Raw genomic sequence first — 19,731 nt, forward strand, 5'->3', positions numbered from 1 at the left:
AATTAACATCCAAAGTATACCCATGAAATAAAATAAAAATAAATGATTACTTTAACTTAATTAACGGTAAATGAAAAATGCTTATTTTTATTAAAATAGTATTCTAATTGCATATCATGTAGCAGAGATATAGGGTGGCCCAGAAGTCACTTTATATTTTGAAAATTAAATAACTTTTTCTTAAATGACTGTATTTAATTAATTCTTTTTTATTTTTTGCTTATTCAGATGTCCATTCAAATGGAAATGAGCTTCATCTCCCATGATCAACTTGTGAATAAACTCATTGTCATTTCTTGCAGTTCTCTGAAACCTGACAGCATAATTTACTCGTTTCTGAAAGTCTGCTGGTTTTAAAGATTGCACTAATTGAACCTTGAAAACGCGTCACTAAGTTCCTTATTGCAGGCCTACTAAGGGGATGTCGAACATTAAAATGGCGCATATAACGATCTTTGCGTTGCAACAATTGACCGTCCATTTTCAAAGTAAAATTCAGTTATCTTCACTCGTTCTGTTGTAAACTTATCCATGCCAAAAATTTCCAGGGATTATATTTTTTAATTCTGAAAAGAGAAAAAGAAATATATTAATAGAAAAAAAGTTATTTAATTTTCAAAATGTAAAGTGACTTCTGGGCCACCCTTTATAAAGCTTTTCAACTTCAACCTCAAGTGGGGTCATGAATGCTTATTGAGGAGGAAGAGTCACTGAAATGTAATATTTAGTTTTTAATTCAATACATCCAGCATGATATTTTTCAATAAAAGAACATCTGATATTTTCAAGTACTAAATACAGTTAACACTGGAAACTATTAAATAAACACCTATTCCAAAAAAATATCCTTGATTACATTACTTGCACAAAAAAAATGGGACAGTTCTATACCTCCCGTTTTACTGGACCGACTGTCGAAATTTAACTTGTGTTTTCATGTCTTGAAAGCAAAACTTCGAATAGATATTAGATTTATATATAGCATTATCCTAACATAGGTATTTTGACACAAAATCAAACTTTTTCTGAAATAATATGCCAATTTTTTTTTCCTATTTCAATACTACAACACAAATTATGCCTAGAATATTAAATTTTGCAATTTTTGATGAGAAATTTTAAAATTTATCTAGGCACATTTTTTTCAGTTTGTGGCAAAAATAATTCACTTGGAAAACTTCTTAATTTATAGCAACATAGTTTCCTTTTCATTTTTCATTGTACACGAGCAGAAGAAAGGTCACTGTTCATACTTTCAAATAATTTTAACAAAGCGTGTAAACCATGTTTGTCGTTATTATCGCTTATATAGTCAAAAGTCTTTAATCCGGATTCGTCGGGACTTTGCCGATTCCGGATTATCGTTTTTTCTGGATTATAGATCATCAGTTTAAATCTGGTAAGATGGCATGCAGAAATTATTAAATTAAAAATATGAAACCATAATTTATGAAATAAAAAGCAATTATGATCTAAAGGGTATCAAAATTCACAAAAAAAAGCTTAATATTTATTTGTTTACTTTATTAAACATTTCTTTCAATGCACGCATGCGTAAAGCATACATTATTATGCATTATATTACATACATTATGCATAGTCGAAATTAGAAAATTGCAACCAGAAAACTATTTGATAGGTATTCGTGATATTTATAATGACGAGAAATTTGATTTAAATCATATCAAAGACGGAGTACATCGAGATGAAATACTACATTTAGTAAGGAATTATAAGCTGAATAAAATAAAAACATCTGCCCTGAAGATAAACTGTGCTGCAACGTTTCTCCCACACACAAGCAGAGCAGCGTGAAATTGATAAACAGATTTCGGAATGGTTAGATAAACAGATAGTTAGAGAAACAAAGGATATGCTTTTATCCATTTTTTTCAACAATTCCACTTTTTGTTTGATGGACATAGAAACTTGCTTTTGCTTTGTAGATCCTTTGGCAGCTCCAGAATCGGAAATTCTTTTTGACATAATCGAAAGTTCAAGTTTACTTTTATAAAATTGCTCTAACAGTCTGCAAAAAATAATAAGCCAGATCCAATTTGAAGATTAAGGAGCAACGCAATCTGCAACATTAACTGAAATAGATAATTAGATAATTTTAGCTTAGCTTATACCGTCTGTTATACATTAAACGCACATGCGTAAACGTATTATGCACATGCGTAAATGCATTATGTGTTTACGCATGCTCTTAAAGTTTATAGCTTTGAGGTCCGGATTATACATCATTCTGGATTATGGATGCCTGGATTAGACTTTGGACTGTAATAAATATGCCAAATTTCAAAATGCGCCAATATGTAAATTCATGTATATCTTAGGAAATTTTGAATAAAAAAAACTAATTTTTTGCAGGTATGTTTAGAAATACAACTACTTTCAGATGATGGTAAAAATTTTATACGTCCTAATTCAATTTTTTTTTCCAAAGAATTTATAAAAATTACAAATTTATAAAATAAAAGACGTACATAAAACATAAAAAAGAGGCATACTTTATTTGGAATGAACCTAAATTTAGAAATGTGGAAGGTAGAAACAAATAAGTTCAATAAAAAAGAGATATTAATAAATATATACCAAATTCAATTCACATGGAGGAGCAAAAATTTTGAGAGCTAATTTTTTAAAAACTACTTTTACAAAACTTGGTACAGTCAAAAGTCTTTAATCCGGACTCGACGGGACTTCGACGATTCCGAATTATCGATTTTTCTGGATTATAGATCATCAGTTTAAATCTGGTAAAATGACATGCAGAAATTATAAAATTAAAAATATGAAACCGTAATTTATAAAATAATGAGCAATTATGATCTAACGGGTATCAAAATTTACAAAAAAAAAAAAAAAAGCTTAATATCTATTTGTTTACTTTGTTAAACATTTCTTTCAACGCGCGCATGCATAAAGCATACATTACGCATAGCCGAAATTAGAAAATTGCAACCAGAAAACTATTTGATTTGTATTCGTGATATTTATAATGACGAGGAATTTGATTTAAATCATATCAAAGACGGAGTACATTGAGATGAAATACTTCATTTAGAAAGGAATTATAAGCCGAATAAAATAAAAACATCTGCCCTGAAGATAACGATAGTGCTGACAGATCAACTTCCAGTTAATTGCGCGCCGCGACGTTCCCCTCGCTCCCCCACGCGCAGAGCAGCGTGAAATTGATAAAAAGATTTCGGAACGGTTAGATAAACAAAGGATATGCCTTTATCCATTTTTTGCAGCAATTCCACTTTTTGTTTGATGGACATCGAAACATACTTTCGTTTTGTAGATCCTTTGGGAGCTCCAGCATCGGAAATTCTATTTGACATAATCGAAAGTTCAAGCTTACTTTTATAAAATTGCTCTTACAGTCTGCAAAAAATAATAAGCCGGATCCAATTCGTAGATTAAGGAACAAGGAAATCATCAACATTAACTGAAATAGATAATTAGATAATTTTAGCTTATACCGTCCGTTATACATTAAAAGCACACGCGAAAACGTATTCTGCGCTTGCGCACACGCATATGCGCAGTCGTAAAGGGTCTTATGCGCACGAGTAAACGCCTAATCGCATGCATCAACGAGGCGCATGCGCAGAAAGTTTTTAGTATTGAGGTCCGGATTATAGATCATTCCGAATTATGTGTGTCCGAATTAACGACTTTTGACTGTACTTCGGCCAAGATGGCGAAAAATTTGTATGTTATTTCAGAAAAAGTCCCGATATACCTATGTTAGAACAATGCTATATATAAATCTAATATATGTAATAAATCGCACTTTTGAGACATGCAAAACACAAGTTAAATTTTGACAATCAGTCCAGTAGAACATGAGATATAGAACCGTCCCATATTTTTTTGTGCAAAGCATATGTATCTATAATGGCTTTTGACAAAACTAATTCTTTGATATAATCATATTACGAGATATTATCTGTATTCAGGGTTGTTCCTAGCGGTGTTGCAGCATGTAAAAGTATGTGGGCGGCCAGACTCTTGTGATACCATGCCTAAATATTTTAAATTCATTGTATGTACTTGTCATATGTAAGTACTTCTTATACAATTTGTCATATGTAAGTACTTGGTGAGTATAAAATAAAAATTTTATTCAGCATTTTTTTTTTTTTTAAATTTGGAGGCGGCCATCTCGAGAAAATACGTGGGCAGCCAATGGCCTAGGAACTGCCCTGTCTGTATCATTGATACAGATATGAAAGAATTGTGATTGTAAAAAACTAAAATTACATTCCTTGTAAAATTCAGCTGATCAATATAACCTGATTTGTAGTATTAACTAAATCTTTAAAACATAAATTTAGAAGGGAAACATGAAAATGTAAAATCTAAAATCAGGCATAAAAAAGTAACCTTAGTTTGGCATACACTTTGAATAAACTTTATTGACTTTCAGGATGATCAAATACAGGTTCTTCTTCAGAAGCAGAAAAGAATCTTACCAGCATATTTTCCTTTTTTATGGGAACAGAGGAAAATTCCTAAAGAATAGGAATCTATGTCAGATTGTCCTTAAAACCAACAAAAAATGTGTATCAAACTAAGATCACCTTTTTGCCTAATTTTAAACATTAATATTTTTGAAAATTTTTTAGGACTAGCATAACTTAATATTAAACCAGATTTTCACAATGGTTTTTTTTTTTTTTTTTACACATATGCATACAATCTGAGATAACATAAATAAAAATTAAAACTGAAAATCTTCTAATAATATAAATAACTTCAAATTGCAGGAGTAAAAATTTACTCTACAGTACCCCTTGGCGAATCGTTTCTTTTCTGACGCCAAGATCGGGGCCAGGAAGGATCGACAACAATTTGAAGATGGCCGTTACAGAAAACCAAAATAAGAAATCAAAGACTTACACAAACTGTGAGTCCATGTACACATCGACCTATTTTAACTTAAAAAACAATCAGAGAATTGCACAAATTATGCATTGCACGCTGCCTAAACTTTGTCCATAAACACACCAATCTATTTTCACTTAAACAAAATCAAGAAGCTAAAAGAATGTCCATAAACACATTGATCTATTTTCACTATTAAACAAAATCAAGAAACTAAAACAAAGTTATAACTATCATGGTAACCAGAAAAAATTCACTGCTGTCTTAACACACAAAGACGAGCAAATAACCAAAAATACACAGAGAGGAATAAATAGCCAAAAATGCATATTTCCTAAAACATAACAACATTAAACAACAAATCTTTTAACAAAAATAAACACACAGAGATGAATAAATAAATGAAATGTCAATTTTTTAACATACCTTTTTTCATATGCATACATTTAGGCTTCCCACCACCATACAGGTAAGCAATTCAATTAATTTTTTTGTCATTTTGGCTCATTCATATCTATCAGCAATCAAGACAGCTTTCATGAAAAAATCAAACGTCTTTCGTCCATCATCCAACCAATACAAAAAACTCAAATTTACAATTTCACCATAATCCAGTCCATCAACATTCATCTTCTTAGTCACCTCAGACATAGTCAAATGATGGTACCCACAGCAAAATAATATGAAGTTCAAAATACAAGAACATACCACACACGTGCAACCGAATACAGTAATTGAACAGTAAGAACCAAGAACCCGGGTCCACATGAAAGGGTTACTATAACAAAAAATAGCCAAAATCTAAATTTATCACAGAACATTTGGCAATATTCACAGAAATAGCCCCTTTTTAACGACAAAAACTTAAAAAAAAAATTCCCCAAGGCTAATTTCGCCAACATTATCAACATTAGGGTTACCAAAAAACCTATTTCACGCAGGAGGCTTCCGGATTTCATGAAAAACCAATACCACTTGGCGATTTTTTCATTTTTCAAACAAAAACCAAGGGGTACCATACAGTAAATATTAGCCAAATGCAAGTTGCTATTTTGAACTCATTTTGCTTAACATCCTCTTAGGGAAGAGGTTGTCAGAAAGCTTAAAAATCTATGTTTATTCAGACATAAAAAAGTTCATGCTTTTATAAATTATTAAGAAATAAAATTATATCATATTTATTTAAAATTTGGTGCTTTTTCGTTTTGCATCCACCACCCATTTTGCAATGTGTCTGCATAATGGAAAAGTATACCCTCATGTGTGTGTGTGTGTGATCTATAAAATATTCTTAGAAATAAAAATTACTTAGAATTAAAAAGTCAACTAAAATGCATCACAAGTGCATAACAGAAAAGTATCTAAAATTCGATTCTGCTTGCCATTCAATACTTTGCTGAAATAGTGACATTCAACTTTTTGATAAAATCAGATGTTGTAAATTAATTTAATTGGCTCTAGTGTAGAATTGGGTGCCCCTTCGATTATCGACAATTTTTTTTAAAATTTTGGCGATGAAATCTCACTTCTGGTTACCACGATAGTTTTAACTGTGTTTTAGCTTCATGATTTTATTTGAATGAAAATAGATTGATGTGTACATGGACAAATTCAAGGCAGTGCACAATGCCTAGTTTGTGCAATTCTAGGATGTTTTTCAAGTGAAAACAGATCGATGTGTACATGGACACAGATTTTGTGCAATTCTTTGACTTCTATTTTGGTTTTCTGTAGCGGCCATCTTAAAATTGTGCCTCCTGGCGCAGATCTTGGTGTCAAAAAAGAATCGCCAAAAAATAAGGGGCACACAATTGTAAACTTTTACCAGTTTTTATAGCATTTTACTGCAACAGCTAATGAAAATATTAGAAATTATCAATGTGAAAAAAGATGAGTACATACAATTTAAGCTGAGCCTTAATGCTTGTCACATGAAGTATTTTGAGAGAAGAACAAACTGCTCTATAGAAATATTTGAAATCTTAAAACAGAAAAATCACCTCAAGTAACTAAATATGGAGCAATTGAATACTATGGATTACTCTGGCATACTGCAAAATTACCGAATACATGTAGACAAGCAATCAGTTCATATGTATGTATACTTCCAGAAAGTATTATTAAAACAAATTTATATCTATTAATAACTATACACTATCATTTGGACTTATATATTTCTATAACAAGGATATTTTCTTCCGTCAAATAAGAAACCTGTTTGCTTAAATATTCAACTTCTTGTACAAGATCAGTATTATATTCTTCGTGCCACTCAGAGGAAAAACGACTTTCATTGTCAATATAGCTTTTAGGTGCAGAGAATTCATAGCCACGATTTACATGCCTGCGCATTGTATCTATCTTGAAATGATCAGAATTTGAAAGAGTGTGTGCATGTTTAGGAGATTTGTATTTACATTTACTATGTTCGAATGATTTTCTTTCCTTAGTATTATCTGGCACATGCTTATCTTTTGTACTAGAATCCGCATTAATATGTCCACCAGAACTGTGCTTTTTACGGTTAGATTTATGCTTCGAATCTTTCAAATGCTCTTTTTCGTGACTGTAGATTGAATTCATTCCAACTTCACACGCGGTGGACATTTTTGGTAAACAATATGCTCTCAGTTGCCAATCATTACTTACAAATCTTATCATACACAAGACTTTCCCACCTCGACTACTTTTGAAAATGGAGAATACATATAAGCATAATTTTTAACATTATTTTATGAAGGAACACTTCCCTAAATCAATAGAGACTCTTAAAATATATATGTAATGACTACAAGCAAAATATTTAACTTCTACCAAATTTTAAAAAAAATTCCGAAAGGTTTTTAGATTTTAACAGTCGCCCAAAAGTGTTTGTTAAGGTTTTTTACACTTTTGGCTGAGATCGCAGTCAGTAACCTCTACAAAAGATAATGGTTATCGTGTGTGAATTCAGAATAAATTCAGTTCTCAGCTGAAAAGTGTAGGCAAGCAAGGCATTTAACGACGTTCCGGATTCTATACCAATACAGAATGCTGAAGATGTTGAAGTTCAGGATACGAGAATAAAGACCGCAAAGCCCGTCGGTGAACAGCAGGTTCGCTATTCTAGCCGTTGAAAGTGAAACTGCACCCTGTCTTACTGAAATTCTCTCATTTGAAGAAATCTAGTATTTAGAAGACTGTATTTTAAGTGAAATAAAGGATAGATAACCCTTCTTGAGTCTACGTCTTTAGTTATTTAAATTCAGCGATAAGTCACTTAATAATTCACTTGGTTCCTCGACATTTATCGCAAATTCAATAAATATAGCTTAGCAAACTCAATACTTATCTGCCATGATACTTTTCTTAGAAAACTTTTTGCAGTTAAAATTGCTACTTCGTGTTCACCATTTTGAGTCTTTTGATACAACAAAAGAAAATATGCTCTAAATTTCGAAAGGGTTTCCTGAAAATGATTTTCAATTACAATCTATGATCAATAAATAGAATGAATTACCGATTTTGTCATTTATTTGCAGGAAAGACTGTACGTGTATGCAGGAATGCAGCTTATTATTCTTCAAAATATTTGCCTCCCATGGTTATGCCCATCTGATAATACGTGTAGGAGTCTCACATACTTTAAACGAAGGCAGCCTTTAATATCGTTACGAAATGTACAGGCGCCGTAAGATGGCTTCCCAGCAAAGCAGTTTTAGGGTTGCCATAAAATAGCAAGGAATGTAGGGTTGCCATATTTGGCGAGAAATCGCCCATTTGGCGACAAAATTGGCAATATATCATGGACGGAAGGAGAATCTTCTGGAACGAATTTTTACCGGTTTAGCCCAGAATGTTTTCGAACACAAGCCGAAAGCAATATAAATCCTGCTGGTCCGCAGTCAGTTAGTGTGCTTCGTCGGGAGGGCGAGTCAGAGTACCTCGTCTGGAGTGCGAGTTGGTGTCTCGTCTAGCGAGTCAATCCCTGCGGAGTTGACAGCCTTGCAGCGAGTGCCGAGTGGGTCGTCGAGTGCACCAAAAGAGTCTCGTAGTGTATCGCGGTTAATGCCTCACACACATGACACATGTGTCCACATGTTTCAAACACTATGACTTATTCCATTATTAACTGTCTCTTGAACTCTCTTGACTGAAAATCATCGACTGAGGAGTTGAATGTAGGAGGAGAACACATGAGTGTTGCACAGAATTGCTTATTCAATTGTAATCAAAACGTTGAGCAAGCGTGAACTATGTATAATTATTGCCTCACGACTGCGGACCAGCAGGATTTACGAGTATATTGCTTTCGGCTTGTGTTCGAAAACATTCTGGGCTAAACCGGTAAAAATTCGTTCCAGAAGAATATATATATATATATATATATATATATATATATATATATATACGTGCAAGAGAGTTCAAGAGACAGTTAATAATGGAATAAGTCATAGTGTTTGAAACATGTGGACACATGTGTATATATATGCATATATATTGGTATTTGAAGTATCTGAGTCGAATTAAAATTTAATAGAATGATAAAAGTATGTATTAAATATCACAACTATTGTAGTGCATAGTTATCATGTAACTAATTGATACTCTTGGTTTAAAATTGCAACAATAGTATTCAGGTATTGATAGGTTAAAGAAGTTAATAGTAATGATTAATGGGAACTTTGCTTATGGTCTGCTGTAAATCTAACTTAATTCTGCTATTTTACGGTAAGATGCATTTAGAGGTTTCTAGAATTAAATCTCTACGTCCTTTTTGAAAGAAAAAAAAAAAGAAAAAAAAAGATTTGGCTTAAAATTGACTGGTGTACCAATGTTTTCCTTCGTATCCCTAAGATTCTAATGTTAAATTGCATATAATTGTCTGAATAAGAAATGTCTTATAATTGTATATCTAAGATGCATGTTTATGTAGACTATTTATTTTTCTGAAAACCCTGGTCAAAGGAATATTTATAGAACTGAGTAAAATTGTATGTCTGAAATCAATATTTATGGCCGAAGTATGTCGAATAGGACTGATTGTAAATTAGCTGTGATAAATGTCGTATGTATTAGAATAAAAATTGCAAATCCAGACTATGTAATGAAACCTCTGTTGCACACTGGTTTTGTTTGCCCATGTATGACTTTGTTTCAAGACTAGTAATTGAAGTCTCACCTACCACCCACCCCGGTTGTGGTGGAGCGTGTAGTAGATATCTTCTGGAGGCAGAGGCTTTAATCTGTGTAAGGCAGTCTGCTAGAGTGCAAGGCAACGGAGACCCTGTTCTCTGGCGTATAATAATAATTGTTATGGGTGACTTATCACCCATAACAATCAGTTCAGAAAAGATGGAGTCACTATTCCCATTGTCGATTAAGTATCTGCACATCTAAATCCTATCTTGTTTCTGATCAGGAGTCAAGTCGTGAGGCAATAATTATACATAGTTCACGCTTGCTTAACGTTTTGATTACAATTGAATAAGCAGTTCTGTGCAACACTCATGTGTTCTCCTCCTACATTCAACTCCTCAGTCGATGATTTTCAATCAAGAGTTGGCGAATTTTCCCAACGTTTCCACCAGTCCAAAATATCATGAGCCTACTTGGATTGGATTGGGTTATTCAATTATGGCAAAGCACATGAGGGCTATCTGCCTAAAGGGAGGGATGCCTGCGTGGAGGACTTTCTAAGAGAAACTGGCTCGTATCGTTACACATGGGGAAGACCACGAAAACGCCCATGCAGCCAGCCCGTTCGCGGGATTCGAACTTCGGATCGAACTACCAGTGTTCAGCGTCTTTACCGCTCGGCCGCTGGTGAGCCTGAACCTACTTGGCAAATGTATGTCTCTGAAGCTATCCCAACCAGCACGGAAGCATTTATATTATTTGTGCACACAGCTTTTCAGTAAAACGCTATTTCTGTTGTGCAGTCAAACTAATTTAACTCATTTAAACCATATTCCGGATTTCAGCTATACAATAGTAACTTTAGTTAGGAGTGTTAATTTTTTTAAGAAAGATTTACCAGTTCCTTATTTTTAGAAGTTTTCGTTAATTAATTTATTCAAGTTTAGTTTCCTTCTTATTTTGGAAAACTCAGTTGCTCGGCTTTTAGTTTAATTCGATTAAAAGAGACACGCGTGTTATGTAATTTTTGAGTATTGTTTGAATTTAAACTATTGATTTATGTATTTGAAATTTATATACAGTACAGATAAACATTTTGCCTTTCTGGTGAACTTATATTTGCTAATCTAGATTAATTAGTTGTTAAATTATTACAGAGATATATGATTTTTCCTTGGTTTCGTTTGCATCAAAGAAAAAAGGGGGATTGAACTGCAGGAACAAAACGGTAGAAATTTTTGTATTGTTTTGCTCTTGGCGGGGATTCTGTGATTCTCACCTCTTTTGAAACATTGTCTAGAATATGGAAGCTTTCACATTTTAAAAGCGGGGTGCACGTTCATCTCTATTTGAATTTTCTGTTTGTGTTTTGAGTATCTATTTTTAATTAATCTCATATTCCAATCCATTAGGACTCTAGTTTGATCTCTCAAACTTAGGAGAAAATATTCTCTCTTCCACATCTCTGTTCTGGGAATCTCACTTGATGTATTTTTACGTGAAGTGCCTTTAGCGGAACATTTTTATTAAACCGGATCACATTGCGAAATTCGAAGTATCGCGGCATATTGTTACCGATATCAATTAAAAAGCAGATTTTCACTAATTTGCGCTGGTAAAATAACTGCTCTAAAGCAGTAGCGTCTTGTCCTAGCATGGTTAACGCTTCATTTATGCGCAATAGGAATATTTTCAGCATTGTAAGCTTTGTCGCTTAGCCAAAGAACATCTATGTATGTTTGCCTTGGCTATGAATTCACAATTCAGACATCAGCGAAGTGAAGTGCTGCGGAGTGTGTGAAATGTGTTCCCTTTATGCCCAATTATGCAAGCAATTATTTACTGGGGACTTAAAAAAAAAGCGTATGGGATGAGCTTTGTGTCCAAATATGTGAGAATTTATTTACTAGGGACTTGAAAAAGCGTATGGGAAAATAGAAATTCTTTTTCACTCGCGTTGATGTTTATGAACAGTTTAAATTAATGCTGTAGGTGCTTGTAACATGCAATAATCAATTAACCGTATTTTATATTTATTTCCAAATGTATTTTTGTTTGATATTTCATCTTATATTTACTGTTATCATAAAATTTCTTTTCAAATTCATGCTCTCCACAAAGGCATGTCTCATCCTAGGCAAATAATTCTCGAGAGCTTAACATAATCAATTAATTTAACCTCATTTTAGAAATTCGTTTTTTTATTTCATATTTACAGTTATCATAAAAGTTCATCTTTTAACAGGCATTCAGCAAAATAACATACTTTGGTCCTTTCTTTTCGTATTCTTGATTACATTACAGTGGTAATCCAAAAGGTAATCGAAAAATAGGTCTTCCAACATTCCAAACATACAAAATTAGCTTTCATACTAATCACGCTAAATATAATAATTCAGTAACTCCTTCAACGCTTCAAGCTTCTTATTCAGGCTTAACTTCCGCAACGTGACAAAATTTAATGGAATAGCATGTTTTTAGTTGCCAATCTGTTATACATCGCCAATTCTGTATAACGGATGCAAGCCAATAATGCCAATGAAACTTGCCATTGCGCATGCGTGAAGCATAAACCATGCTAGGGCTGGACGCCACTCTTAAAAGCGAGCCTATTGTGTGAAAGTGCGGCCAAAGGGTGTACTTTGGCCTCCACAGTATGAGGTCGATACTGACCAACCAGGTATCCCAGGGTTATACTGCTTCCTCGCTGTCTTTCATGTTAGCCGGTGATTTCTAAAAGATCAGATTCTTGAATTCAACACTCTGGCCGTACTGTAGCTATGTCCCGTCTAGGCTAGTCGTCGACCCGTGAGGCAACTGCTTCCTAAGAAACACACCAGATGAGCGGAGGCCTTTTTCAGTGGAAGAATTTCCAGTCAGCCAAGTGCATTCCCAACCAAGAACCAAATTGCCAAGCCTACCATTGCACCGGAGACAAACGTTTCATTACCAGTCAATATGGTCTGCAAAATTTTTCCATGAATTTCCTTCATCTTGTCAATATGTTAATAACTCTAAACTTCTCGTCTCATTGTATAAGTTTGCAATAAGTTGCCTGAACGTCGCTTATTAAATTAAATTTAAAATAACAGTTTCTCCTGTGGGAGTAAGTAACCGCTTTCATGCAAATAATAGTTTTTCAAAGAATAGGATTTCAATGCAACGTTTGTTGAATATATCTCCTGAGAGGTTTTCCTTTTGATATCTGTTAAATGATGCAACTAAAAAAAATAATAAATAATTTAGTTTGATTTATTGAAACGAGCAGATTTTATTTTGTTTTTCTTTACTACATACATATAGCGGTGTTTTGTCTTCATTTATCTGAACATTTTAATTTCCACCTAATTTAAGGATTTCGAATGGTTTTTTGACGTTTCGACACACATGGTGCACAAGGCTGAGTTTAGCATTAAGCAATATAAGCACGTGCTTATAGCATCAAGGAATGAGGGCGCTAAAAAGTTTCCCATTGCGGCTTTACCATGGAATGAATGATGTAGGCAGAACAAAAACGGGGAAAGATAGAAGAAAAAGCCGGCGAAACTTATGTGGGGGCACCAAAATGGTTTTCGTGTTTAGGTCCTCTAAAAGTCTTAATCTGACCCCGATGGCGCAGCATGTCATGACATTCTACTGACGTTCCCCAACTTTCAAATAAAATTTCGTAATTAAGACACAATAACACGCCGAATAAATACTAATTCAGAAGTCAAACAACAAAAATCAGCGTTATATTTACAAAATTTTCACAGGACTAGTTTCGATGGTTTTACCGAACCACCATCTTCACCTGCAAAACCGCAAATGAACATGATAGCAAATAATGATTAGATAAGATAAGAAAGCCTGGACAAGAATAAGCAAGTGGCGCCATCTGTTGGCGAAACCAGAACTAAAACATAATTTCTCTAAAAGCCGAAGGCAAATTTGGATTGGAATTAGGATCGTTAACTAGAACAGAAAGATTTCTATGAATGTGAAATGCCTCTAGAAAATCCAGTTCTCCAATGGAAGATGTTTTTTGAATAATTTTGGCAACAGAAAAATTGAAAGTGTGATTTTCGGACCAACAATGTTGAGCAACAGAAAACTTCTGTGTTTCCTTTTTTCTAACATATGCCTCATGTTCTTTGACGCGAAATTTTAAGGCTCTCTAATATAACGCTGATTTTTGTTGTTTGACTTCTGAATTAAAATTTCGTATTCATACGTTGCTCCATTTCACCTGCTCACAGCGCTATTGCGGCCCACCAGCGGCCGAGCGGTAAAGTCGCTGAACACTGGTAGTTGGGTCCGAGGTTCGAATACCATGAACGGGCTGGTTGCATGGGTGTTTTCGTGGTTTTCCCCATGTGTAACGTGTATACGAGCCAGTTTCCCTTAGAAAGTCCTCCCCTTAGGCATCCCTTCCCTTAGGCAGATAGCCCTCGAGGCTTTGCCGTAATCACTCACACAAACACACACAGCGCTATTGCACTACGGTGGCTTGGCAAATGCGGTCAAGAGCAAGAGACTGACGTTAATTACGGAAGGGGAAAGTAAACGGCTGTGTCGGGGATCCTAAGGGGACATATATTTTAAAAGAAAAGTGTTTTTAGGTCTCATTCAGTATCAGTAGATCAGAAATAAAATCTTGAATGGAGCTCTACTCTGTTTTTCACTGTAAGTCAGTAACGCGTACAAGGATGCACACGGTACCGGAATGGAGACAAATTACATAGGATACGAAAAGTTTTGAAGTGCTCTTTTACGTAATTATTAAACAGCTCAATAATATTAGTATGAACTTTTTTGGTTTATTAATAAATAAATAATTAATATTAATAAATTATAATAAATTTATTAATAAATTAATAAATACGTTTTTTAATAAAATAGTACATAAACATATCAGTAATAAAGTATTTACAATTATTTTAGTAATAATTAGTAAATATCCATATCATTAATGTAACTAATGAAAGGCATTTGAAACCAAAATAGGATTTGCATTAATAAATTATAGTTAAGAATAGTGGCTCCCATTGTTCTGATTATTATTGGAATAATTTAAAGATTAAATCCGAAATTAGCTTAAGATGGTTTTGCAGTTGGAAAAACAAGAATATAACTCATTTTGATTCATTTTTCTTTTCTTTATGATTGACGAATATCCGTTTCCCATACACGTGATCAAATAGGGAGTAAGTGTTTAATCCATAAGATAATAAGAATTGATTAACATTTCCTACAACTACTTCTAATTAAGGCTTCCTAAGAGCAACCCCCTTAATTTTGACTCGCAGCTTTTAATTGTAGACTAAGATACGAGCATAGGATCTACCTTTAAACAATGGGATTTTTTTTAAACACTGTGCAATTACAATGCCTAGTAATAATAGTTTTAGAGTCACTAAGAATCATTTTCTGGATTCCCATACTGATTTTTTTTCCAAGAGATATTAAAAGTTGCAATTGACGAGTATGAGCAATGCATAATACATACATATATAACGTACGCATACCATAAAGAAAAATAAACCCCAACAAAAGCTGATCGACTGTTATTTGAACTCTAAAGAGGGGTTTATCAGAAGAAAAATGGCAATTAAAATTCCATTTAATTGATTTTAATTATTATTTATTTACTGTATCGATTTATTACTAATTGTAATGGATTGGAGTATTTGAATATGAATTAGCTGAATATTTAAGAAAAATATTATGAGTGCGAGAATAGAAAAAAAATTTTTTGAATATCTGCTTTCTTATAGAATGCAGATGAATTCATTTTTACTCAATGAAAATCAAAATTTAGTAGCTGATTAATCTGTCCTGTATCGAGTACCTTAGTTCAGTGATCCGTATTAATGTGCCCTTTTTTTAAAAAATTAAATGCTTCAAGAATAATTAGAAAAGGACATAATTCTCTTCTTACCCTTAAATTCTTCTACAAAAAAACTGCATTTTCAGCTATAACCAGGTGAAATAATTCTCTAAATATAATTCAAAGCATAAAAAATAAGGTACATAAACGGCTTGGAAATGGAACTAGCATTGAGATTCTCTTTAAGAAATATGGTGAAGCTTACAAAAAGTCTACGAAGTGAAGTAATTCCGTAGAATATTTTCTAACTCTTTGTGATTAAATTGCATTCAATTATACTTAATAAACGAGATGTAAAGATAATTTAATGTATATGTGTGGACGTGTGTGTGTGTGGCTTACTAGCGGCTGAGCGGTAAAGTCGTTGAACTCTGGCAGGTCGATCCGGGGTTCGAATCCCGATGAACGAGATGGCTGTATTGGCGTTTTCATGGTTTTCCCCACGTGTAACGTGCGTAAGAGTCAGTTGTGCTTAGAAAGTTCTCCGCGAGGCCCCCTTACCCTTAGGCAAATAGCCGTCGAATGCTTTGCTATAATCAAACAAACCAGACCAAACAATAGATCTATAAATAAGTAGCTTAAAAAACTGCTATATTTTATGTATACTTATAAAGTAGTATTTAAATATATATAATGATTAAAATAAAGGAAAAGTCGGATCTTAACTGATTGCATATAATGTAATCCCTATAAATGCCCTAACAATTCTTTCTCACTTAAAAGTCGTAACCCAAAAGGAGAACAAGTAAAATTAAACTTCAGGTATGTATAATACAAAAAATACAAAATATAAAAATAAATTATATGTTTACGAAACCTAACTAACCATTTATATTGATATTACGTAAATATACGTATAGTAATGAACATTGTATAATAAAGATATTTTTCTTTGATATTTTATACCTTGTTCTATATTTTGTTCCGTTTATATATACCTATACATAGATATATATAATTTAAGGACTCCATATTAACTACTACATATAAAACCCAAAAGTGCACCAATAATGTATTTTTAGGTATTATTTAACTTCATTCTGAAGAATTTTTTGAAATCTAGTTTAAGTTATTTTATTCATAAGTCTCAAATAAAAAAAATTATTGTTTATATGTCATTAGAAAATTAACCAAAAAGCAGCGACCACAATGTAATTGAAAAACAGTCCTTAGACGTGAAAAGGTTGAAGGTCATTCGAATGAAGACTATTTTTTCAGATACTCAGCTACTTCGCATACATGGAACATAGCATTCGAAATGAAAAACTCAATATTTACTACAAATTCATTGATGTAACAAATATCTGTCTTTCTACTCCTATGGTTTAAAAAAAAAGATGTTATTTGCCTTACAGTTTATCGTTCAATAATAAATTTTCATTGTACAAAATTCCATTCATTAGAAAAATTCAATTTGTTCCTCAATTTCAATTCAATTCCTCTGTATAAAACTGAATGTAGAGAAGTTACATGTTTAAACGGCCCCCTACATTTTCTCAAGACCCCGAGCAAGATTATCCCCTCCTCGTCAGCTCTCCCCCTGAAAAAAAGGATGGTAAATTTACGACCTTACCGCATATGATGTGATTTCTTGCACTACACCTTACTTCCACAGCATGTACACATAAACTGCATGTCTAGACAACCCCAAGCTTTGCGAACGATGATTGATAGATCTCGAGCTTGATTAACCTGACCGTCAATCAACAATAACAACAACAGCACCCCAGCAATTCATTCACTGTATTTATTGATCATAGGTTGTACGTTTGAAAGATTAAAAAAAGTACTGGCATAAATGAATTGTGGTTGGAAAAGATTAGGTTAAAGATGTAATTAATGTTAAATTAAAATCTTGTGTTTTATGGGTTATTATTTTTACTCATAAAATTACAAACAAAGTTACATAAATTAGGCAATAAAGGTACTTGTAATTCAAATAGACCGAAAACAAAGATTATCTAATTAATTGTTTAATATTTAGCTATAATGAAGTACAGCAAGATACTACAGACACAATATTATGAAAAACATTAACACGAATAATGGAATTTTAAAATGAAAAGCGGTAAATTACTCCTTCTTTTGTTTTAGAACCTTTTCAAAAGTCTTTGCTGAAGTACAAAGCTGAGCAGTTGTGGGCAATGTACTCTTGAGCTTGCGGAATTCTTCGAATCTTTTTTTTAGTGTGTTGAAACTTGAACAGAGAATTCTAGGAAAAATCCTGACTTCTTGAGGAGTGTAACCTTTCTCATACAGAAAATTAATAATCTGGAAAACAATTTAATAACATAAATTTAAAACACATTTTATACTTACATAATGAAATGCCAGATAAAAGTCAAATGTTATTTATTCCACAAAACTTTTCTTATTCAAGAAAATACCTATTCTCAAAGTCCCAGGAAGTAGGAAAAAAAAAAAAAAAATAAATATTAGAAAATATTGCTACACAAACGGACCTTTCATTAAAAATAACTAATTAGCTGAATTAATACACTTGAATTCATTGCATTAACAGGAATTTGAACATTAGAACCCCTACAAACACGGCTGAAATACTTTAGAAAACTTTTAAGTGAGAACATAAATGTTCTTAAATTTAAGAAACAAATTAAGACGAAAATGTAGTGTTGGACAATCAACGATTTCAAGCATTAAAAGGAGCAAACTTACACTTTTAAACTTCGTGTCACTGCTTGAAAATGAAGATGGAAGTCCTTCAAGAAAATCAATGAAGGCAGCAACAAAACAAAATTTCAGAAGATGTCGTTTTCAAGTGATTTTTGCAGCAATGTTCTATGGGAAACCCAATATCCGATTCTTTGTGAAAAAGCTAAGATCTTAGCTCAGAAGCTTGGCTGGTCATCCTTAAAACCATGTAATGGGTGGCTAAGAAATTTTAAGTGCAGGCACGGTATCCGTCAAACTACTTATTCTGACCGAGATGTTCAGCAAGCAATGGCTTTCAGCATTTGTAAGTACAGTAAGACCCCGCTTAGCGCTGTTTCGGTTTAGCGCTCTTTTATTTCAACCCGGGGATTCTCCGAAATTGTGCGCAGCGCTAGGTTTCCAAATAACATATCCGAAACAGTGTAGTTGTGTTTCTTGCTTGGTGGAAGCATTTTTATCATTTGAAACATTTGTTGACATTATTGTAAGTTTAAATTTGTATAATACTATAACGATTAATACAGTGACAAATATTATGATCTTTAGTTTTTATCATGGGTGATAATAAAAAACAAGAAAAGAAAGCAACCAGAAAAAGCATTTCACTGGAAACTCAAATGCAAGAGATTAGAAGATTAGATTCTGGTGAACGTCAATCTCAAATTAGTGCTGCATTGATTTTGGCAACTTCAACAATAAGGACAATTCTTAAGAATAAAGAAAAAATACTGTCATCGGCAACTGCAACTACGTCAAGCTCTGCAACTAGAAATACCCGTTCTAGAAATAACATTACAGAGGAAATGGGAAAACGACTGTCTATATGGATTGACGACGAAATTGAACGCAATATGCCATTAAGCCAATCTATCATAATGCCTTCTTGACAAAAAGGCAGAAAATTGGAAACCCAGAATAGACTGAATGATCTGACTTGAGAATTTTATTTGTTTTTAAAAGTATATGCGTTTATATTGTTTTTATTTTTGTAAGAAATAAATGTTTGATTTTATTTTTATTAAAAAAAACATTATTAAATTTAATGCCTAACCATTTTTTATCCGTCTTTCCCTAACCCCATTATTTACATGTTAAGATAGCCTCGCTTAGCGCTGTTTCGCATTACGCTCTACTTCGATGGAACGTATCCCCCGCGTTAAGCGGCGTCT

At 33.1% G+C, this 19,731-nt stretch overlaps 2 protein-coding genes across 4 annotated transcripts in view; both read right to left on the reverse strand.

Annotated features, from left to right (window-relative positions):
• LOC118195979 (zinc finger CCHC domain-containing protein 8 homolog) overlaps nucleotides 1-7,517 on the reverse strand; it is an 83,661-nt gene extending 76,144 nt beyond the window's left edge. The window contains exon 1 of the mRNA XM_085813775.1: nucleotides 7,093-7,517. Within this exon, the coding sequence (XP_085669901.1) occupies nucleotides 7,093-7,509 (417 nt within the window). The 5' untranslated portion in view covers nucleotides 7,510-7,517. The remainder of the gene's footprint in view (nucleotides 1-7,092) is intronic.
• A 10,329-nt stretch (nucleotides 7,518-17,846) lies between these two features.
• mTTF (mitochondrial transcription termination factor) overlaps nucleotides 17,847-19,731 on the reverse strand; it is a 45,685-nt gene continuing 43,800 nt past the window's right edge. For all 3 annotated transcript variants that reach the window (XM_035367331.2, XM_035367332.2, XM_085813801.1), the window contains one exon: nucleotides 17,847-18,160. In XM_035367331.2, coding sequence (XP_035223222.1) covers nucleotides 17,963-18,160 — 198 coding nt within the window. In that variant the 3' untranslated portion in view covers nucleotides 17,847-17,962. The remainder of the gene's footprint in view (nucleotides 18,161-19,731) is intronic.

The sequence above is a fragment of the Stegodyphus dumicola genome, chromosome 1 (assembly GCF_044657685.1).
Source record: "Stegodyphus dumicola isolate Sdum_Otavi_A_Nest chromosome 1, ASM4465768v1".
Lineage (NCBI taxonomy): Eukaryota > Metazoa > Arthropoda > Arachnida > Araneae > Eresidae > Stegodyphus > Stegodyphus dumicola.